At 46.2% G+C, this 23547-nt stretch overlaps 1 protein-coding gene and 1 long non-coding RNA gene across 2 annotated transcripts; one reads left to right on the top strand and one right to left on the bottom strand.

Moving 5' to 3' along the window:
- The first annotated feature begins 1281 nt into the window (after positions 1 to 1281).
- On the top strand, positions 1282 to 7578 carry LOC122491209. Its single transcript, XR_006299301.1, has 2 exons — positions 1282 to 4036; positions 5292 to 7578. It is a non-coding gene; the product is annotated as an uncharacterized LOC122491209 (long non-coding RNA).
- A 6557-nt stretch (positions 7579 to 14135) lies between these two features.
- LOC122491208 (ATP synthase subunit ATP5MJ, mitochondrial-like) lies at positions 14136 to 14307 on the bottom strand. Its single transcript, XM_043593670.1, is given in 2 exon segments — positions 14136 to 14262; positions 14264 to 14307. Coding segments are annotated over 2 exon segments (171 nt in total).
- Positions 14308 to 23547: the final 9240 nt, after the last annotated feature.

Below are 23547 nucleotides of genomic sequence, written 5' to 3'. Positions count from 1 at the left end.
ATTCGAGAGTCTACACCTCACTAATAAAAGTGAAACGAAAATACATTCTTTTTTGAAGAAAACTAACACTAAGGCAGTGATGACTATAATTAATCAGAAATCCTTTGTCCACAGACCATTCTGGCTGACAGCAAGAGATTAAACATTGCCCTAATTGGGAAGGAAATTATTAATGGCTGCTACTTACTTGTCGTGATTTATTGCCAGTGTCTGGGGAGGAGTTGGGGCTGGGGGGAGACACAGAGAGGTGCAGGTGCAATGGCTTTGACGAGCATCAGTGACACCCCGCCCTTCTCCTTTCTCTTCTCCCATTGCCTTTTCCAAAGTGGACTGGAGAAACTGGACTCCACACCCAGGTGAGCTGAGGCAGGAGGAGGGAGTTGTGGGAGATGGGACAAGAAGAGCAGTTCAAATTCTTTATGTGAATTCTGTGTGTGTTGGTATGGTTTTACTCCCGTTTTAGCTTTTTACACCTTTTGACTGAGTGAGCGTGGAGCCCGGAAGCCTCTGTGGGATATCGCCTCAGAGCCTTGGTTCTAGCCTCAGCAGGCATCAGAATCCCTCAAACAAGAGCTTGAAAATTGCACCTCCCTGGCCCCATGCCACCCCCTGTCCTGGGCATTCTGTTTACCCACATGCGGAGGGGAAATACAAAATCTGTATTTTGTAAAGTTCCACGGGAGGTTCGGATGGCTCACCTGGGTTGAGGCGTTGACCTGGGGGCTCATTTGTGTTCTCTGGGCTTCTATTTTATTTATTTATTTTTTACATGTTTATTTTTGAGAGAGAGAGAGAGAGAAAGAGAGAGAGCACCAGAGCACGCGCACACCGGGTGAGGTCAGAGAGAGAGGGAGACAGAGGATCCCAAGCGGCTTTGTGCTGACAGCAGAGACCCTGATGTGGGGCTTGAACTCACAAACTGTGAGATTGTGAGCTGAACCAAAGTCCAACCCTTAACCGACTGTCCAACACTTAACCGACGGAGCTACCCAGGTGCCCCTAGGGTTCTACTTTAAAGATTTTTTAATTTTATGTTTTGTAAAGTTTTTAAAAAAATGTTTAGTTTTGAGAGAGAGAGAGAGAGAGAGATGCAATGTGGGTGAGGGGCAGAGAGAGAGGGGGACAGAGGATAGGAAGCGGGCTCTGCACCGACAGCAGACGGCCCGACGTGGGGCTTGAACTCACGCACGGTGAAATCATGACGTGGAGCCGAAGTTTGACAGAGACTGAGCCAACCAGGCACCCCTGGGGTTCTATCTTAAATTGTAAATAGCCCTGGGAAGGTGGAGTTTCTCTGGACTTTTCATGGCTTTGAGTGAACTGCTTTGAATAGGCTGCCTTTCCAGACATGCAGTACCATTGGCGTGCCTTCGTGGTGTGGGGTGTGGGAGTTCAGGGGAAGGCTCTGAACGAATGTTGTAGAAGGGGGTTGGAGCATGGCCTCATTGGATGCCTTGAGGCAGTTAAGAAGGGTACAAGGTAGAGAAGACCTAGGTGTTAAGAGAGGCTTCCAGGAGAGAGAAGAGAAGGCACGAACGCCTCCAGCTTCTGCGGCTTTGCTGTGCAGGACCACGCCCTGGCGTGGAGCTCGCTTATCTCCAGCCTCTCCCCTTCCCTGTGGTGGGTGGGGCAGACCAGCCTGCTGAGGAAATACCTAGAAATGACCTATGGGGCAACTGTTAAGACTGGTACTTTTCCACTCCATATGTTGATGTGTGCTTCTAAGATCCCCAATATGTACTCCTGCATAGTCTTGAGGAGTGCTGGGCCTCCCCAGAGGGACGTTCAAGCTCGGGCCGCATCCCATAATGGTGGTTCTTTGACTCTGTAGAGGTCACCACAGAAGGGTTTCTTTGTCATTTGCCATCGCCATTTCTCCTCAGTCTAGTGTCTGCCCCTCTTGGGCGATTTCTGATGGTGGGATATGTTTTCCACTGGGGCCTACGCTTACCACCTGCCTCCCAGTTTTCCCGTCGCCTTCAGAAGCTAGTTATTTTTACAAAGGAGCACTCCCCCCTCCAACCCAATCTTAAATACAGTTTTGGAACAAGGAGCCTGCCTCCTCTAAGGTAACGGCCGCTCTCCTGTACCAGCTGCTGTCGCTTCCTTCACATGAGTGGACATGTGTTTCCTCTCCTGGTTCCTCTTTATTTCCCTGCCCTTCCCCCTCTGTGGGGATGAGGGCAGGCGGGGCTCCTCACACCAGGTGCTGCGTATCTGATCAGTGCCCTAGAACCGACTGGCAGAAGATTCTGGCCGGGTCTTCCTACAAAGTCTCCACCAGCATCTGGAGGTTTGGGCTGCAAGACAAAGGCTGGTTCCCCATCCATCAGCTTTCTCGATGTCTTCTCTTCCTGGGGTCAGACTGGTATGTATTGCTTCCGTTTGGGCCAATTCCGCACGTAGCCTGTGCCAGGGGTCCGGAGGGAGACAAAAGGAAAAGGGACTCCCACTTCAGGAAGAGATTTAAACAAGATAAAATTTTCTCTTTCTCGCGGAATGATCTGAGAATAAGCAGTCTAACGGCCCTTAGCGTCAGGGACGGAACCCAAGATGTGGCCTACACGAAGCCGGAGGTTTGGCCCTGCTGCAACACCGTCCCCTCAGCGAGCACCATTGGCTGCTGTCTCGGCCTCGGTTTAAAGCTCTGTTGGCTCCCCCCGACCTGAGTCCTAGGTATTTTGTGCCTGCTCCTTCTCTAGACTGGGATGTCCTTGAAAGAGGCCACCGCAACCCTCTGCTTTCCTTCTGGCCCCTTCCCCCATCCATCCCCAGCAGAAGCCGTTGTGAACCTCGGAAAGCCTAAGCGACATTACTCACGATTCACATTACTCCCCTGCTCTGTGCCCTCCCATGGCTTTGCCTGAGGCCTCGAGTAAAATCCATACCTGTCACCGTAGGGCCCCTAATGACTCCCAACATCATTCCTTCTTACTTTCCCCTCCCCTCACTCACCACTCTCCGGCCACGTTGGCCTCTCCCATCCCGCCAAGCTCACTCTGCCTTGGCTGTTCTTCTCCTTAACACGCTCTTCCCTGGACCTCCATGTGGCCGGCTGCTCCTTGCTATTCATTCCACGGTCCCAACGTTACCTCTTCTGGAAAGCCTTCCAGACCACCTTTCTAAGTGGACTTCCCCATCCCAGCATAATTCTGTGCCCTGTTACCCTGTTTGAATGTCTTCATAGCATTTAGGATTATTAGAATGATCTGTTTGATTTGTTTTCCTGTTTGCCTTCTGTCCGTTCGTTACCCACCCCCACCTCCCACCCACTAGACTGTAAACTCTATAAGACACTCTATGATTGAGTCACCTTGTGTCTCCAGTACCTGGAACTCCAGCGTGCAGGGATGGGAGGCACTTGGCTATGAACCAGGTGAATCCTGAATGTTTCACAGCACTAAGCTCCGTTTGCTCATTTAACAAAGCTTTCGAAATGATTCTTATTTCAACCAAAATGTGAATACAGTTTTGGGTCTTCTCCAGAGAAACTAATTCACGGAGCAGCCTTACAAAAACATGACACATTTGACAGAAATAGCTGGACCCCAGATTGCACGTGTAGGGGCGCAGGCGGGGTCCTGGGCTATGGGAATGTTTGCCAGTCCAATTTAAGGTGTGCGTAAAAAGTGCAGAATAAGCTTTTGCTTGTACCCCCTGTACCAACGTCCTCTCTGGTGCCTAGTGGCAAGCTGGCAAGAAGCAGCCTGTGAGGGCATGGGGCAGAAAAGCGTCAGTCCTGGATTTCTGCCTTGCTCCAGCCTCCTAACACCCATGAGGAGATAGCAGCTCTCAGCCCCTGGCCCAGGCTCTCCATGAAATCCTGGCATGGCAGCCAGATGTGGGATGCCAGGCCGCCACACAGGGAGGCGAGAGAGCTTCAGTGAAGGAGACCGGTGCTGACAGAGGGGAAGAGAAGCACGCCAGGGAACAGCTGGAGCGCGGGACGGAGGCAGCGGGGAACAGACCTGCGTCTCCATCAAGGTTTCAAGCCATCCTCTGACATCGCTCGTCAGGGATTTTACCGCTCTCCCAGGTCTGTGTGATTCACCGCGATCCAGCTGGCAAGGTGAAGGGGCAAGGGGGTGTTTCCCCCATACTACATCTTCACCAGGCTCACAAGGTGGTCCCGGGGCTCCTCTGGGTGGTCTTGGGTGGGTAGAGGTTAGCATCCAAGTCCCGAGTCAGACTGAGTCTACTTTCAGAGCGCGTTTTCCACCGATGGTGTACATTTCCATTAAAAAGCCCCTAAGTGAGCATTGAAACAGAGCCATGATGAAGGTTATTCGCCCAGACACAAACTCCTAAGATATATTTTGTGTGCTGGGGAAGGAGCGGCCCCCAAAGGCTGAACAAAGGCGACTCAGGAGCTCAGCATGTAGGTGGTTTTTGTGGTTTTGGCTTCACCGAAAGTTCCAGAGACGGGGAGGTTTGGCGATGACTGTGAGGGCATCTGGTGTGGATCACTCTTTTGGTCCAGTTGAATTGAATCCACCAAGCAGGAGCCATGTACCTGCGCCGTGCCAAGCACCGTGTTAGGTGTTGTTGGTGGACAGGAGGCCTGTCAAAGTCTGTCCTCCTGGACCTTATTATTCGGTGCGGGATGCAAACAAGAGTTGCCCTGGTAGCGATGTGATCACAGAGGGCGGCAGCTGCCTCTTTCTCGTCCAGACCCAGAGATTTAGAGTCCCGAGGCCCAGTTCAAGTTCCCAACCCACCAACCTCTAGCTGTTGAACTTTGGGCCACTTACTTAATATTTTTAAGCCTTAGCTTGCTCGGCTATAATATTAGGAAATGACATCTGCCCTGTCCACGTCATGGGTCGTTAGGAGGGCCTGATGAGATAATTTACCTGCAAGTCTTTTTGAGCTCATAAGGAGACCTTTGAATTGTTATTGGGACGACCAAGAACTTGGTTTCGGAAGATTTCAACGCTATTCTCTCACTGTTCACTGTTACGTTATTAACGCTACTTATTATTAATGAGATGTGAAAATCTGAAAAAGCTATCAATATGCATTGTCCAGGATAGGAGCCACTGGCCACACGTGGCCTTGGAGCACCTGAAATAAGGCGAGTCTGAATGTGAACTTGGTTAAAAAAAAAAAGAGAGAGAGAAAAGAATGTAAGCTATCTCATAATTTTTTATATTGATTACATGTTCACACCATAATATTTTGGACATATTGGGTTAAACTAAATAGGTGATTAGAATTAATTTAATTCCTTTTGTAGTGCAGCTACTAGAAAGTTTTAAATGACATACATGGCTCCCATTATATTTTCACAGGACGTGCAGCTATCGAGGCTCTCTTTGGAAACTTTGTTCTGCCCACAAGTACTCACGGACATTCACGTGCTTTCAGAGGTGGTGTAGACGCCCTTAGAGTCCCATTTGTGACTATTTTAAAGGTCGCTTTTTATTTGCACCGAAAATACGTATAAGAACTGTTTCTGTGAAATTAGGTCACAGTCAGCGAGAGCCAAGAGACTTACATTCCTCTGTGCAGGAAACAGTTTCATCATCAGTGCCATCAAAGACGCTGCATGGAAGGTCAGCTCTGGACTGTGTGTAGAGCGCTCCGATCGAGATCGTTAGATCTCTGCAGATAGGCGGCTAACGCGTCACTACAAATGTGGGCAAAAGGAGGACACCCTAAAGTTTCACGAATGAAGAGATTTTCTGAGGAGCAAGCCAACGGCCACGCTTCCCTCCCATCCCCGGATCTGTCCCCGCCCACCGCAAAAAGGCCAAAGGAAAAGGAAGGGCCATCCCTTTGCTGTGCCTCTCTCGCTGAGTTCCCCTTCGCATTCTCTGAGGAATTATCTATGCCTATTTTATCAGTGGAGAAAAGGAGGCTCAGAACGGCCCAGAAACTTGCCAGCCGTCACGTGGGTAGAAGCAAACTGAGAAGCAAATGCTTTCCAGAGTTGGGCCGCGTCTGGGAGGTACTGCCTTTAAACGTGGAGTCGACTGCGACCTAACGAGACCCAAGGAGCCTGCTGGCTGGCCTGGTCCCCAAGCAGAAGCAGATCACCGCCCAACTTGTACGTGTGGGACGACCCGTGGCAACATAAAGGGCAAACACACAAGGAAGTCTTTCTTTCTGAGAATGTTTCCACTGCAGTTAGGTTAGAAAATGATCCGGGGAAGATATAAACTAGCTCTTTCATTTAGCAAAATAAAATGCCTCTCCACTTGGTAATCTGGGTGGTGGAAGTCCCAGCCAGAGTCTTGGTTTTTAAAGGTTTTGTTTAATTTGCCACCCCCACACCTCTCCTCTCACCGCCTCGCATCAGGCTGGACAAGAAGAAAGGGGACGGTGGCCCGGCAGATGCCTCCGTGTGGTATGTCCTTGCAGAATAGCTTCAGCAGCACTTTATATCAAATAACCAGGGGAAAAAAGGGAAGTGGAGGTGACGGGAGGTGTTTCCTGCATTTCCTGGGGTTTTGTTCCAGTTTTAATGAATAAGGATAATGCATAGAGCGTCTCCATTTCCAGAGCTGTGTTTTTTTCCTTAAACACTGCCGCTCTTCATGGGGAAGGAATGAGACATTCCTGACACATGATTTGGCAGGTCTCAATCATAAATGATCCAATATTGGCTTTCAGAATCCCGTTCCAGATTTGGCCCAGACTCCAAACCCTGTCCAGGCACCAGCTAGATGAGTACCTCTGGGCCTGGGCGGGGTGCCAGCCACACTTTGAATAACATTTGTGGGGTCTCCCCAGGGGTTCTGGTGAGGAAGGCAGTGATTTGTTGTCCGGATGGCTTTTCCCTCCTTGGAAAAGAGCACACGGAATGAAAGTGCATGAAGGACATCAGGTGTCCCCACAGGAGTTTCATAATAGCAAAGACATGGAGGAGCCACCATGCAGGGACCAAGTGAGGAACGTTTTGGCCCCGCCCTAAGGGACTTGCCCTCAATCAGCTAATCCCACTATGGTACGGCTGGTGGCACCTGTCAAGTTAAAAAGTGAAATCTACCAAACTTATTTGTCTTTGGGGGTGGGGCTGTGCCTTTTCCTGAGTGGTGCCCCGTCTGGCATTTCTCAAAACATGATCTAGAGACTCTTCTGCATTAGAATCGAGGGGATCTAGTTCAATGGCGGATTTTTGGTCTCCTAATCACCTACCAAGTATGTGCGAACTAGAGCCAAGAATTTGCTTCATAGCGACCTGCCAGGCAATCCTGATACACCCCAAAGTTGTGAGCCATTGGCTATAAAAAATCCTTCACATATTTTTAATCCATCGCAGCACCTCGTGGCGGTGGAGAGTAAGACTGGCTTCGTTTTGCTGATGGCCATGTGAATTTGTTTCGCGTGCCTACTTACTGTAGGGAAAGTTTGAACTGCTAAAGACAGGGGCTACTTTAAGCCTTTGCTCTTGCCGATTGATACATGTGTCTTGTCCTTTTGCAGTTATGGTTATCATCTGCCTACCAACAGTATTTCTAAGAAGCTGCTTCTCTGTGTCTTCTGGGAAGAATGTATCCTTCAATATGTGTGATTGCAGCCTGTTGATAAAAGCAAAAGAAAAAAATAATAAAACCCACTTTGTTGAACTTCTCATTTTTCCGAGGCCAACAATTTTTAAGTGATAAAAAAGCAATTTAGTGAAACTGTTTAAAATCTTCCATGAATATATATGTACTTGTGTATTCATATACTGATTCCTGTGTGTTTGATCACTCAAGAGGTGCCCGGTCCTCAATGATAATGCTTTCTGGAATTTACACTGTGCATAAATCTGGACTGATGTCTGTTGCTGAAAGGACACTGATATTAGATCAGTGTAGCAAGGAGTCGGAGTACTGATCATTTTTGGATAAATTTGGGTGGATCCAAATTGCTTTATTTTAGGATCAAGTGAAGTTTTTAGTTTTAAACTTCCTAGTTTAAAACTATCTGGGTAACTTAGGCAAAATCTATTACATTGGACAGCAGTAAAAGCAAACCCACTCCCAAAGTAACAAGTGGACCTTAAACCAAATAGTTCTTAGTTACTATAAAACCACCCTAGCTCTCTAAATGCCCTAAGCCACTGCATCTAGGGACCACATGGAGTCAGTTAGACCAGATGCAGATGCCAATATTAATTGACAGCCACAATATCTTTCTTTTTATGAACATTGGCATCATTTAGCCATCGAGGAAGCTCTCTTTGTAGTTCGTCTAGTTAACCTAGAGATACCAGGATGACCCATGACACATCATAGTGAGCAAAGGTCATTGCTTCTTTCACTGTGTGGGCATGGAGAGCCTTCAAAGTGTGTAGCCAAAAAATTTGTTTTAGAGGAGATTCATATAATGATTTTGCTGGTGCTGTCGGGCCTGAAGGTCATATGAAGTTCAGCTGAGCTTCTCTGGATCATTCTCTCCGGTCCCCTTAAGACTTCCCTACTCGGTCATAGAAATAGGGATCCACCTTGCTCAGCAACTTGCTCCTAATAAACACTAACTGTTATGATATAAAATAAGGAGAAAATATGCAAAGCGCTTTCAAAGCATACGTGTGTGAGTGTGAGGGGATGCATGTGTGTGTCCTTTTCTTGATCTGGATGGGAATGAAAACAACTCAGGTCTTAAGACATTGCAGAGTTTAATCCAGAAATCAAAATTCACTCAAAGTATCTTAAATAGAGGATATTTAATAGAGGAAATTGGTTAAGCAGCTGATGAAATCTCCAAGAAGCCAAACAGAGGGCAGCGAAGGAATCCAGAAGTCAGCAACAGTGGGAAGCCACTAATTCCTTAGACTGGGGAGTCAGAGGGAGGAGGGGTGTGACCAGAGCTGAGAGTCTGGTCACCCAACAACCCTAGTGGGCATGGCTGGTGGGCACTGGGAGCCGGGCAGGAGATGCAGTCCTCGCTGAGATGCCCCGTGAGGCAGAGAGAGAAGGGGAGAGATACTCTGATTTCTCCCTTCTTCCCACTCTTCAATCTCCTGCCAATGCTGCCCCTTTGCTAAACTCGCCTGGAACCCTGGAAAACACAATCTGCAGGGGTCAGTTTCTCTGTGATCAGTGCAAGGCAAGGAGGAAGGATGGGTTTCACCCACACACTGCCTCATTAGAAATAGGACTGACTCCTTGCTGTCAAATCTGGAACTCACGGAGGTATGGGAATTCTGGCTGATTGCCTTGACCACCTACTGTAGGGCATGTTTTCACCTGAACTCTATAGTTGCTTGAGTGTGATAAGCCATGATCATCAAAACACAGATAAGGCAGGGCGCCTGGGTGGCTCAGTCGGTTAAGCATCCGACTTCAGCTCCGGTCATGATCTCGTGGTCCATGAGTTCGAGCCCCACATCAGGCTCTGTGCTGACAGCTCAGAGCCTGGAGCCTGTTTCAGATTCTGTGTCTCCCTCTCTCTCTGACCCTCCCCCGTTCATGCTGTCTCTCCCTGTCTCAAAAATAAATAAACATTAAAAAAAAATTAAAAAAAAACACAGATAAGGCAAGTGTAGACCTTTATTAGAAACCCTTGTGCTTGGCCATCTACCTGCTGTGACTGCCTGGGGCAGTGTAGGGATTCTGATAGAGGTTAGAAATGGAACTAGAAGCCCTTTGAAAGCCACGAAGAAGGGAACAATACCTTCCAGAATTCCTCCTCTGGAATGGTCTTGTGAAACTAGATGGACACTCTTTATTAAGCTATCCTGGTTCCTTCTAAGGAAAAATCCATGCATTTGAATAGTTGTGCTATCCTATACCATGCAGCTAATGGATTGATTCAATATGGCCACGAGAATATAAACATCATTATTAGAATAACAATCCACGAATAAAATGCATCCTTAATGGGAAGACCATTCATGTCGAGAACTGTAAGTAGCTTTGTTGTGCTTTCCATTTTCTATATGGCTCCCCACGTCTGCCTACATACAATAATCAATCTGGAATCCCACCTACTTAATGGCATGATTTGGCCTTCTCAAAACATAAACTTTATGTTTTAAAGTAGTTTTAGATTTACAGAGAAATTGTAAAGATTGGACAGAGAGGTCCCATATACCCCACACCCACTTCTGTCTCTTATTAACATCTTTTGTTAATATGATACATTTGTTACAATTAATAAACCAATATGGATAGACTATTAATAATTAAAGCCTATACTTTATTAAGATTTTCTGGATTTTTTTTCTGATGTCTTTTTTTTCTCTTCCAGGATTCAATCCAGGATACCACATTTAGTCGTTGTGTCTCCCTAGGCTCTTCTTGGCTGTGACAGTTTCTCAAACTTCCTTGGTTTTTGATGACCTTGACAGTTTTGAGAATACTTGTCAGTTATTTTGTAGAATGCTCCTCAATTGGAATTTACCTGATGTTTTTTTCTCACGATTAGACTGGGACCGTGGGCTTTGGGGAGGAAGAACACAAAGGCGAAGTGTCATTTTTACCAAGTCGTATCCAGGGCACGTAGCATTGACTTGACTTATCTTGTTGGTGTTGACCTCAATCACCTGGCTGGGAGAGTATTTGTCAGATTTCACCGTAAAGTTATTTTTTCCCCTCTCTCTCCATGTTGTCCTCTCTGGAAGGAAGTCACTATGTAAAGCCCACTCTTAAGGAGTAGGAAGTTATGCCCTACAGCCTTGAGAGTTGGAATATCTACACAATTGATAGGAGATTCTTCTGCTTTGGCGATTTGTCTGTTCTTTCTATTTATTCAATCAGTTATTAATATCACTACGAGCTCATGGATATTGATTTTATTTTTTGGATTATAATCCAATAATACTTTATTTTGTTGTTCAAATTGCTCTAGTTTTAATCAATGGAAACTTTTCCCATTGGATCCTGTGTCCCTTTGACAAACCCCCCTTCATTGTGAGGTGGTTTTTCTTCTTTTCTGGGGGAGCGCTTCCTTAGTTTCTGGCACTACAATATGTCTCAGGTTCATCTTGTATATTTTCTGCTCCAGTCCTAGAATCAGCCATTTCTCCGAGGATCACTGGATCCTTATATTGGAGTACAGTTTAAGAAACCAAGATCTAGGTGCTAGATATGCTCAGTTTGACTGGTTTTCATCCATCCGCCCTTTTCCTAAACGTACGCTTTTTTCCCAGTGCCAACTTTGGACAAGACTGGATCAGATGAGACAAATGAAATACAAATAATTCTATTAATCCATGGTCCAAGAGAGATGCTGCCTAAGGGGTATGAATAGAGCTCCATGGTAACTTGAAGGTGGAAGGAGACTTCCAACTGGAGATATGTATCACAAACATCTTTGTTCTTGATTCTAGACTTTATCTCCTGTCTTGTAGGTCCATATCTTAGTAGCTCTGCTCATATCTACCCTTCCATATGAGGGTCTGTAATATTAGCCTGACCTGAGTTTGAATTCTGGCTCTGCCACTTATTAGCTGTATGACCTGGAGTGAGTGTCTCAACTGCACTGAACCTCAACCTCAGTTTCTTCATCTGCAAATTGGGGATGGTGATGCTAACAGGAAGAGGCCTTCGGGAAGACTAAGGAGAAGACAGGCGGCACAGTCAGGCCTAGAAAACGCTGGCAAACAAAATAGTAATGACAGCTAGTGTCTTTCCTAGGGTAACATTGCCTTGGAATAGCAGCTGGTTCCTAGGCCAGAGGTGCAGAAGAGGCTGTATTTAATGTAACTTGTAAAGGGTAGAAGGAACTGTGGAATGGCCTGGCTCTGGGGGTAATAGTCAGGCATGTCCTGCAGATGACATTGCTTTTGCGAAGTAAACCATAAACAATCAGGGTCTTGGGGCCACCTGGTATTTGGTAGCTCAGCACAAGCTCTAGCATGAGGAGGCATCTGCTGCTGCAAAAACAAAAACAAAAACAAACCAAAAAAAAAAAAAACCAACCCAACATGAGTCATGCTCATCAAAATGCATTAGCACAGCCTCTGACAACAACATCTGCCTGATGTTCCAGAAGGGATCTTCATGCTAGGCTTCCCCACTATAGAGCTGCTCCCTTAGACAGTGACAATGCACCTAACAAATGGTTTTCTGTTCTGTTCTCCTATAGGAATTAAACTAAACCCCTTCAGAGAGGCTTGAGATCTTTTAAAAGCAGAGGAAACATAGATGTCATGAACTTTCCCATGGGTTAGGTGCCTCTCAGAAGTCCTAAAACAGAGCCTAATGTGAAGGTTGTAGTTGTCCCGTTTGGCAGGGTTTTTTCTGATGCCCAAGGTGGGTGTGGCCGTCCCATTTGACAGTTTTCTTCCACGTGAGAAGCAGTGATGCTCAAGGTGTGGTCCCTGGACCAACAGCAGCAGCAACAGCATCCAGAAACTTGTTAGAAACACAAATTCTTGGGTCCCATCCCAGATCTACTGAATCGGAAACTCTGGAGGTGAGCCCTGCCTCCCTCCTTTGCCCGTTACAATCTATGTTTTAACAAGCTCTCCAAGTGATTCAGAGGCCAACTAAAGTTTAAGAACTATTGATCAAAAGGAGGCGGAACTTTTCAAAACTTTCCACTTTCAACCTACAGGTATTCTGAACTCCAAGCAACTTAAGAGACTGAGTGTCTCTGTGTATGGCATTAATTAGGTGCAGATCGAATATTTATTGGATGAACGAGCTATAAACTACCGACATTGACAGGACCAAGGGCTGGCCAGAATGTGGAGCGATAGAAACTCTCATTTATTGCTGGTTGCAATGCAAAATGGTACGGCAATTTTGGAAGTCAGTTTGACAGTTTCTTATAAAACTAATATACTCTTAGCATACAACCCAGCAATTGTGCTCCTTGGCGTTTCCCCAAAGAAGTTGAAAACTTATGTTCATATAATAACCTGCACACGGGTGTTTATAGCAGCTTTATTCATAATTGCCAAAAAGTAGAAGCAAGCAAGATATCCTTCAGTAGTTGAATGGATAAGCAAACTGTGGTGCATATAGACAGTAGAATATATTCAGTGATAAAAAGAAATGAGCTATTAAGCCATGAAAAGACAGAAAAAACTTAAGTGCATATTGCTAAGTCAAGAAAGTCAATCTGAGAAGGCTACATACTGACTCCAACTGTGTGACATTCTGAAAAAGGCAAAACTATGGAGACAGCAAAATGGTTGTCAAGGGTTTGGGGGAGGGGGGAGGAGTCAGATGGAACACAGGGGATTTTTAGGGCAGTTAAACTACTCTGTATGATACTATAATGGTGGATATATGTCATTATACATTGTTCAAACCCATAGAATGTACTACACAAAGAATGAATCCTAATGTAAAGTATGGACTTCAGTTAATAATAATGTGTAAATATTGGCTCATCAATCATAGCAAATGTACCACCCCAATGCGAGATGCTACCACTCAGCCTTATTAACCCACACATTGGGGTCAGCCCACTAGGTACATATGTAAACTGATTTAACAGTATCTTGTTTCCTTGGAAGTGTAAGCTCTTCTGTCCCTTCTTGAAAGAAGAGGGGTCTTCTTTCCCAGAAGAAAGAGGAAGAAGAGGGGTCTTTCTAGCTCCTACATGCAGTGGTGCAAAGACCTCTGGATGAAATTGTTACTGTCCCTTTTGTGAAATTCCAGATCCTTGGGGAATGACTTGGGAAGTTGGTGGATGCATTTTGATAGTTGGATTGTTTTGGCAGATGAAAGTCTTGGATGCTGCTCCTCGTGGAGCGACTCAGCTGTCCTGAAGAAGTTTGGTGTTTCCCTTAAGACGATGAGGAGAAGCTTGTCTGTGACCTAACCACACTTCACATGCGTAGAAACCTTCCAAGAATATTAACCATGTGGCTCTTCTAATCTTTTTTCCCCCTGTTCAACAGATATCGATTGAATGTCACAAGTGTGGCTGCCTAGCTCTGATCCCCAACATCTATGATAATCGAGATATTCATTCTTCAGTTCCTTAGGTTTTCCAATGAGGAGATGGCTCGGTGAGATTCTGACTGTACCTGCTATGTTACAAAGATCTATTCACAGTAGGGCAGGCACACGGGGGGCGCTGACAGAGGAACATGGGCACAGGCAGTGGTGCCTCCCCCAGGTGCATGTATTCATGCCACTTTCTACAAGTGTACCGCAATGCCCATTCCCATCTCACAGAGCTTGCAGAAATTTACAGCCAGGCTGACGGTCCGACCGCCCAATGTGCGCTCCAGGTAAAGCTGGTTAATGACGACCTAGAGCAGGTGCATGACTCAAAGCTTTCAAAGCTTTACTTCTTTTATCAGCAGTCCTGATTTTAAAAACAACAAAGCCCGTCAACCCCATTCCTACCCAAATCTCCTCGCAAACTTGGCCTCATGGGAATCCAAACCTTTTAAACAAGACTTTGAAGCATCTCGACACAAGACCGCTAGCTCAGGCCGCCCGGACCTGCCTGGCCAACGACTCGGAAACCTGGCTCTTCTGATCTTTTTTTTTTTTTTTGTAATTTTTTTTTTCAACGTTTATTTATTTTGGGGACAGAGAGAGACAGAGCATGAACGGGGGAGGGGCAGAGAGAGAGGGAGACACAGAATCGGAAACAGGCTCCAGGCTCCGAGCCATCAGCCCAGAGCCTGACGCGGGGCTCGAACTCCCGGACCGCGAGATCGTGACCTGGCTGAAGTTGGACGCCTAACCGACTGCGCCACCCAGGCGCCCCTCTTCTGATCTTAAAGAATGCATACTGCCTTAGCAGTTTTGGCAAAGAGGTTCGCTAGAGAAACAGTGGAAAGTGCGGCATCATTTTATTTATTTATTTATTTATTTATTTTTTAGGATTGAAATGGATCCAGCCCAAATTCTATATGTTTAGCCCGAGTTGATCCTATGGTAGTTCTGGCTAATGAGATGAACTTAGATGTGGTGAGGTGGGGCTTCCAGGAAAGCTCTTTAAAAGGTGGAGTGAGGGGAATAAATTAGCATGTACCTTGGTCCTCTGTCCTTCCCTGTTTTCTGCTTGGAATGCCGATACAATGCTGGAGGTAGCGTTGATATCTTGTAGCCACGAGGTAACAACGAACCAAGGATAGGAAAGCAGAAAGACAGAAGAAACCACAGTTCTAGATGGTGTGGTGTAGTTATCTACCAGTCGTGAACTTCTTACCACTGGATTTTTCACACTAGAAAAAAAAACCCACTTAATTTGTTTAAGTTGATATTTTGGGAGTTTCTGTTACTTGCAGTCAAATGAGACATCTAACTGAATCACGGATATTTTCAGTCTCTCCCAGTGGTAGAGGTTTGGCAGCCCTAGTGATATTTTCTGCTCAGTGACCTTGGTTATACTGCCTTACAAACTTTGGACACAACGATAGTTCCTACCGATGTATTGTTTTAAGGATTACTTGAAATAATACATTTTAGCACAGTGCCTGGTACATATTAAGAACCGAAAACATGGTGGTACAAAACTAGATTGCCTCTCACTACAGACACAGGGCTCATGGTCATGTGCAAGAACTTTTGAAAACAGAGTGGGATATGGCAATGTTGTGCCTTGGACGCTTTGAATATTATATTATACTCCTGGATTTCACTGTCACATCAAAGTCAAGGTCACTTCTGGCACCTAGGTGGCTCAGTCGGTTAAGCATCTGACTTCGGCTTGTGAGTTTGAGCCTCGCGTCAGTCTCTGTGCGGACGGCTCAGAGTCTAGAGCCTGCTTCGGATTCTCTCTCTGCCCCTCCCCCATTCTCTCCCAACTCTCTCTCTCAAATATAAAGAAACATTAAAAAAAAAAAAAGTCATGGCCACCTGATACCAAGTGAATCTGCCCAGGCCTAACCACAGACCATTATTCAGTGCCTTGGCCCCCTTGTAGGGGATGATGCCCACAGGTCACTCTAGGGAAACTACTCCCACCCAACATACAGCCCCTCACAGAGCCGGACAGTTATATGGACAGAATAGGCTATGATTCGTGCCCTGGAGGCCATCCCCTTGGACTCTGGCGATTGCACCAGACGTAGACAAACAACCTGAAAGGACTCATTCTGTAGGCTGGCCAGAGGCCTAGCAAGGATCCTACTGGGAAAACTCTTCCCAGGAGGGGCAGTGGCTGGAGAAACACACCAGCCTGCTGGCTGGTCACCCCCCATAAGGGACCTCAGCACCGCCTGGCAAGCTGATTCTGTGTCGCAGATCCCTACAGTCTCCCACCCTTGGAGATGACCGTTCTGAATGTTCTTATCTCTCCTCAGAACTTCCTCCCCTTCTTGTTATCATCTGCAGATAGTGCTTCTGATTTGAGTGGGGGAAAAAAAAAGGACTGTATCATTCTCTCGGAACTGAATCTGTATCCTTTGCTCTGTCTTCCTTCCTGTTACCAGGGGTGAACCGCACCTGCTCCTGGCAGAGGCCCGCCCTCAGCTGGGTACTGGGGACCCTGCCCTCTTGCCAGTCTGGAACATCGCTCGAGAACACCACTTCTCCTACTCACCTGTGTCATAACATCCCACTGTCCCTCTCTTCTGGATCATTCTCTGTGCAGGCATGCTTGGATCGCCTCATTTTTAGAACAGCAGCAGGCAACAACCCCCTTCCTTGAGCCTGAGTCCGAGTCCCCTCCACCTACCACTTCGCTTCTGTGCTTCTCTTCCCTCCCTGTCCACATGGTTCCCACCCCCTTGCCTCCTGTCCATCTTGAATTCACTCCAGTCAGGCTTCTGTCCCCACCATTCCATGGAAACTGCTCTTATCACCTGATGACCTCTTTGTTGCCAAATCCAATGGCCAATTCCCAGTTCTCAGCTTATCCAAACGGTTAACAGCATCTTGCACAAATGACCCCTCCCTTTTTGGAAAACTGTCTTTACTTGGTCGCTTCATTGTGGGAAATAGACAGTAACAAATGCTTTTTAAATATGACTTGAGCTCGGTTTGGGCAAGGGCTTTGTTTCATTGACAGCCGTATCCCCAGCACTTAGGACGGTGCCTGTCACCTATGAGGTGCACAGTATGTATTTGTTGAGTGGCTAGATTAAGATCAGGGGGCCAGCAAAGTAACAGCTCACAGGACAATTCCAGCCCACTGCCTGTCTTTTGTAAATAAAGTTTTATTGGAACGCAGCCATTTTCATGCATTTACAAATTGTCTAAGGCTGCTTTAATGCTATGACAGCAGAGTTGAGTAATCGTGACAGAGATCGTATGGCTGGCAAAGCCAAAAGTATTTACTACCTGGTATAGAAAAAGCTTTCTGACCCCTGATTTAGACACTTATTTTGACTTCTACTGTGTGCTGTGTGTTTAAGACCCTGACCACAAATGATCAAAGAGAGAAAGTCCATAGAGAGAGAACATAGCAACGTTTCTCGCCCCTAAGTATTATCAGGGTTTGCCTGCGGTCGAGGCTGAGGATTCTCCATGGTAAATAATGAAGTGGTGGTGGCTGGCGGTGGGGGGCGGGGGGGGGGGGAATGGAGGAGCTGAAAGTCAAGGAAAAAAGAAAATTAACCATTATTAATAAGAAAAACAGGGGCGCCTGGGTGGCGCAGTCGGGTAAGCGTCCGACTTCAGCCAGGTCACGATCTCGCGGTCCGTGAGTTCGAGCCCCGCGTCGGGCTCTGGGCTGATGGCTCAGAGCCTGGAGCCTGTTTCCGATTCTGTGTCTCCCTCTCTCTCTGCCCCTCCCCCGTTCATGCTCTGTCTCTCCCTGTCCCAAAAATAAATAAACATTGAAAAAAAAAATAAGAAAAACATTTCCTGAGCAATGATTTTACACCATGCACTTTGAATATTTTATTTCACTAACTCATAGAATCCCGTGAGGCAGGCACTGCTGTGTCCTTTTTACAGATGGGGAAACTGATGCACATACAAGTTCAGGATCTTGCTGAAGGTCACACAGAGCTATGAAGTATCAGAAGGGGGTTGTCGATGCCAGGAGCTGGGATAGACCCCGGCCCATGTAGCAGCAATGATAACTGCAAACACATACTTACGACATTCAGGCCCTGTTCTCAGTCCAACCCATCAACTGGGGAAACTAAGGCAGGAGAAGACTGACTAGCCCAAGGCCCCATCACCCTGGTGAAGGGCAGGGCTGGACTTGACCCGGTAGTCCGGCTCTAGTCTCTGAATCTCACCACTTTACCATAATGCATAGTTGGCCCTCAATGAATAGTTACTGAGCTAATGGATTTGCCCCGGATCTCCTGAATCCCAGCCTGGTTCCTTTGCCGCTGTCCTACAGCATCCCCACTTTTGAGGGCCGTGCAGCAATCTGCTTAGGGTAGGGCTGGCAAAGAGGCAGAACCGTGGCCATCTACCTCATTTCCGCAGAAATTACTAGAATGTCTCAGGATTTACTCATCCTCTGTCTACATTTTTATCTCTCTTGGGACACTGCCCACTCCCTGGGGAAACGATGTTAATAACTGATGATAACATCTGTCTTCAGACTTGTGAATCATTTGCAGAAATGCTTGTCAAGAGAGCACTGAACCTTCTAGTTTCAAGGAGTTTTTTGTTTTTGTTTTTGTTTTCGTTTTTTTTTTTTTTTTTTTTTTCACAAAAGTCATTGACATAGATTTCTCACTTAAACCTGCCTAAAGGTTTGAATTGCGCAGCAAAACATGTTCCCCGACTAACTGGTGGGTGAAGCATGCCTCTCCAATGGGAGGTGAAGGTTTTTCCCCATTTGGAAGTTACTTACCCTGAAAAATAGGATTGGATGTATTTCTTTCAAAATCAGATGAAACCATTATTCGTTTTATGCACACTTGGCCATCTCTCAAGGCTAGGACAGGGCATTCTCTGTCCTTGAAGGCACGTTTTTAAATTTTCTGGTTGCAGGGAAAGAAAAAAGTGGCATCTTATTCTCTGTCTTCATCATTTCAGGCTCCCACGACCAGGTACTACAGTTTGGGTGACTTAAATGACAACAAAAATTATTTCTCAGTCCTGGAGCCTGGGAATTCCAAGAGTCAGGTGCTGGCTGATTCTGTTTCTGGTGAGAACTCTCTTCCTGGCTTGTGGACGGCTGCCTTCTTGCTCGACCTTCACGTGGCTTTTCAAGTTCAAATTCCTTGGTGCCCTTGGAGAAAGAGACCTCTCTCTCCTCCTCTTCTTAGAAGATCACTGATCCTTATCATAATAGGATCCCACCCTTATGACTTAATTTATTTTGCCTCCTGAAAGCCCTGTCTCCAAATATACTTACACTGGAGGGGTAGGGCTTCCACATATAAATTGGGGAATGGGCAAAATCCGGTCCATGGTACTCTCTCCCCATCCCTGAGCACTGTGCTATGTGAGCTGACACCATGAAAGTTTGCCAGCGGACTTTGTGAATACTGTTTAATCTGGGTTTTAGCCCAGGTTGAACACGCTTCCACACGGGAATACCCTGAACTGCGTCCTTTAGCATCAAGTCTTTGCACATACGGGGAAACGTTCATTGTGTGTTGTGCAACCGTTAGTCATTTTTCTGACGCTATACTAAGCAGTTTGTATCTCTAAGCATTTTATCTTTTAATCTGCTCAACACATTGTGATGGATGAGGCAGGACTATTATTACTCCCATCCTACAGAGGAGAGAACTCGGGGTAGAGAAGTTGAGCAATTTGGCCAAAGCATACTGGACTAGGAAATGACTCGGCCTGGATTTGAACCCAGCGCGCAAATCTGCGGCATTCTGCCCTCGCCCCTGCTCCCCCATTCCCGAGGTGAGGACACCTACACTTCCAGAGACTTTGTCCACAATTACCAGGAATGATGGTTCAGTACAACCCTTGAGATTAATCTCTAGCCAAGGTCAGTGATTCACTTTGGTCTACTTCTTTCTTTCACACAGATTTATCTTACTTGCATGTTTTCGGTTAGTCACACTTGAGGCAAAGGGATACTTTCCTGAAAAGCCACTCATAACTTAAAACATTTTGCTTTTATTAGATGTTTTAATAGTATCTGGGAAAAAAAAAAAAACCCTCCTGAAAAGAAACAGCGGGGTATCGTAATGGTTTCTCATTCTCTAATTTATTTTATCTTAATGGCTGTCTTCCCTCATCTATGTTGAGTTCATCCTCAGACAACTTTATGGCTTTTTTTTTTTCCTGAAAACTTCCCTCACTTTTCAGAAACCCAAAGGAAGAATGATCACAGAAAATGTTTTTCTTTTCTCTCAGCTCTGTTTGCAAGTAATATGTTTTCGTCGTGATGAAAGTCATTTTTCTCAAAGGCGTCCAGCTGTTGAAGCGATCTGCATCGGATGTGGGAGAAGAATTGAAGGGTTAACAATTTTCCTCCTTGAGAGGGAACAGGAGTGGAACATAAGCAGCAGGAACCTTCCACAAGGGCAGGGGTGAAGGTGAGAACATGTGAGCCGTTCAGTTCTCCCTAGTTACTAGAATTAGGGCACTTGTCTCTGTTCTTCCCTAAATGATTACACTTACAGAAGAATTTTCCAGCTTTCCTGACAGAACCGTATTCCCCCTAGAAAGATGAGTGTTTATCCGTCTCACTGTCTATTCAACTGCAAGGAAGTACTTCAGGGCGGAAATAAGCCCTTCAATGACAAAGCCCCTTCAGTGACAAAGCGGCTCATTTCAAAGCATCCTGGCTCACTCTTGTGTGTGCCTACTCATCCTGGGAACCATTTCTCAAACAGTTAACTCTCCCCCACTCCCCACGGCTCTCAAGAATGAGAGGGAGCAAGGAAACCACCAGTACAAAGTCACATGGCAATGACAACCGTTTGGCCTGTTTCGAGGTGCTTAGGCAGAAAGAAGCACAAGAAAACAAAAGGGAAGGGTATGTGAACTTGTAACCCTCATCCCCACATGCCACTGGGTTGGTGGGTGGCATGAGCAAGCGTTCAAGTTCCCCGAAGTGGGCGTTTTTTCTTGGGGCCAAGTGACAAAGAACCAAACAGGGTAAGAACTTGTGAGCAGCAAGTGGAAAACTACCAAGAACTGTCCCACCCCGCCTGCAACTCACGTCACCACGTGGAAGGGAGGGAAGCTTGCGTTCACTTCCCCACTAGGTGATCCTTCAGTCCTTGGAGACTCAATCACGGCTCTTTGGGGCCCACCCGCCTGCCCTTCTCCCAGTGTAGAGTTTTGGTTAAATGGTAATTTTTTTTTTTTTTTTTTTTTGCCCAATCCCCTTCTCTGTTCTTTGTGTCCAAATGGAGTGACACTTTATCAGTGGGGTGGCAGGCCATGAATAGAGGATATGAATTATTGCTAATTGACTCCTGCCTGCAATTCTGCCTGCAGCTTTTATGAACCCCACATGTTTTAATTAACACATCAAAAAGGCAACGTCAGCTCCAAAGTGCCAGAGAAGAGAGTACTTCGATTGATCCCCGCTCTGTGGTTGTCCAAATGGATCTGCTTAATGTGTACTTGGAGAAGGACAGTAAACATTCTGGAAAACAGTGTGAGAATGGGGCATACCAGGCAGTGGCTACGTAAAGGAATCCTAGAGGGTTTTACCTTTGGGTTTATGTGTTGGCTTTAGCCATTTGGCGAGAGTTTTCTCGGGAGATGGGAGTATGGGAACCCAGGGAGGAGCAGAGATCTTTTCATGATAAAAATTGAATGTACTTGGGCTGAGGATGGTTAATGCACTTGAATTAGTGGCTCGTGTTTTCACAGAACATGATTCAAGAATGCCGTGGTTTTGGTTTTGGTTTTGGTTTTTCTGGAAAGCCCATTGGTTCTAGAGATGTAAGAGGTCAGATTGAACTGGAGTTTCCTCTGATTGTGGCATCTTGGGCAAGGAACTTAGTCTTTCCGAGTTTCTGCTAAAAGGGGACAGAGACAATGATAACTGCCTGTCTGAGGTGAGACGGCAGGGGAGAGACCACTCTGTCAAATGCGACATGACTATAAATACTATATAAATTCTTCACGTGACTTGTAAATGATGTGACTGTCAATTCATTTATTGGCTCAAGACACATGTAATGAACATCCACAAGAAGCTGGTGAGATACAATATATACAGACTCATTCCCTGCCCCCACACTTTGCAGCTGATACTCCCAAATCGACTGGAAAATATAGCATGTTAAGTGCTGTGATGGAGCTAGAGACTGCATGGAAGCTCATAAAAATGGCACTTAACCTGGACTTGGAAAATTTCCAGAAGGCTTACTGGAGGAAGCAAGGTACGTGCAGAGCTTAAATGTCGTCTTCTCAGCGAGGACTCTCATGCCCACCTTATTGAAAAACCTAACCGCCACCCTCTCGTACACCCTATCCCCAGAGCCTGCTGAATTTTTTTACAGCACGTATCACCATCTGACACACTCTACATGTTTGCTTGTTTATGCTTCGTGTCTGCTTCCCTCAACCATAAATTTAGATTCTTTTCTCTTTTTTTTCCTACTGTATCCTCAGCGCCTGAAATAGTTCATGGCACATGGTAGGTACTCGGTAGCTATTTACCGAATGAACAGGAAACATTAAGTGTGATGTGGGCAGCCGAAAGGGCAGGAGAGAATATTCCAGGTGAGGAATAAGCATAAACAAAGACCAGGGGGCAAAGTGCAGATGGTTTTGCAGTCTTTGTCCACTCAGGTTGCCATAATAGAATATCATAGGCTGGGTGGCACGCAAAAAACAGACATTTATTTTTCACGGTTCTGGTGGCTGGAAGTCCAAGGTCAAGGTGCTAGCACTTTTGGTGAATGGTGAGTACAGCTTCCTGGTTCAAGGCTGGCTGTCTTCTTTTGGTGCCCTCACATGGCAGCAAGGCAGGGAGCTCTCTGGGGTCCCTTTTATAAGGTCACCAATCCCATTCATGAGGGCTCCAGCTTCATGACCTAATCACCTCCTAAAGACCTCATAGCCAAACACCATCACACTGGGGATGAGGTATAAACATATGACTTTGGTGTTGGGAGGGACACAAACATTCAGTCTGTGGCATTTGTATCAGCCAGAGTACACACATATGAGAGTATAATATGGAGAGATGAGTCTAGGGGTAGGGAGAGCCGGATCATGGAGGGCCTTATAAGGCAACTTAAAGAGTTTGGAATTTATTCTGAGGGTGATAAGGACAATCAAAGTATTTAATGTGAAAGTGTTGATAAGAGCCGAGGACAGGGAGACTATGAGAAATCTCTTACAGAACCGTTGCCGTGTGGGGAGAGGTATTTGGGAGATAGACTCGACAGGCCTCGATGGCAGTGGGGAGTGATAGAGGGGGAAGGCTCAGTGATCAGGAATGGAGGCCCATTCAGGAGACTGCGTGCATGGTGGAGCCGCTTGGATGAAAATGATGGATTTTTGGTGTGGGACCTTCAACCGAACATGTTTTGGCTTTGTGAGCTTTTGTACATGTGGGTCAGTCTGCAAGTGGTCATTGGAGCCACAGGATTGGTTGGGATTTTCCAGGTAAGTTAGAAAAGGAAGGGGCCTATGGAAAGTCCTGAGAGACACCAATGTCAGAAGGGTAGACAGAGGAAGAGAAGACCAAGAAGGAACGTGAGAAACAGATTTCAGGGAGGTCCAAGGAAGACCAGGAATAGATGATGTCTCAAGGAGAGAAGAAACAGGGCCAGGTCAAGTTAGATATGAAAATGCTGTGGGTTTGAATTGTGCCCCCACCCCCCCCCTCCCCCGCAAATATCTTGAGGAC

This window comes from Prionailurus bengalensis, chromosome C2, assembly GCF_016509475.1.
Source record: "Prionailurus bengalensis isolate Pbe53 chromosome C2, Fcat_Pben_1.1_paternal_pri, whole genome shotgun sequence".
NCBI lineage: Eukaryota > Metazoa > Chordata > Mammalia > Carnivora > Felidae > Prionailurus > Prionailurus bengalensis.
Note: the sequence above shows the minus strand (reverse complement) of the source record. Positions and strands in the feature narration are given on the sequence as shown.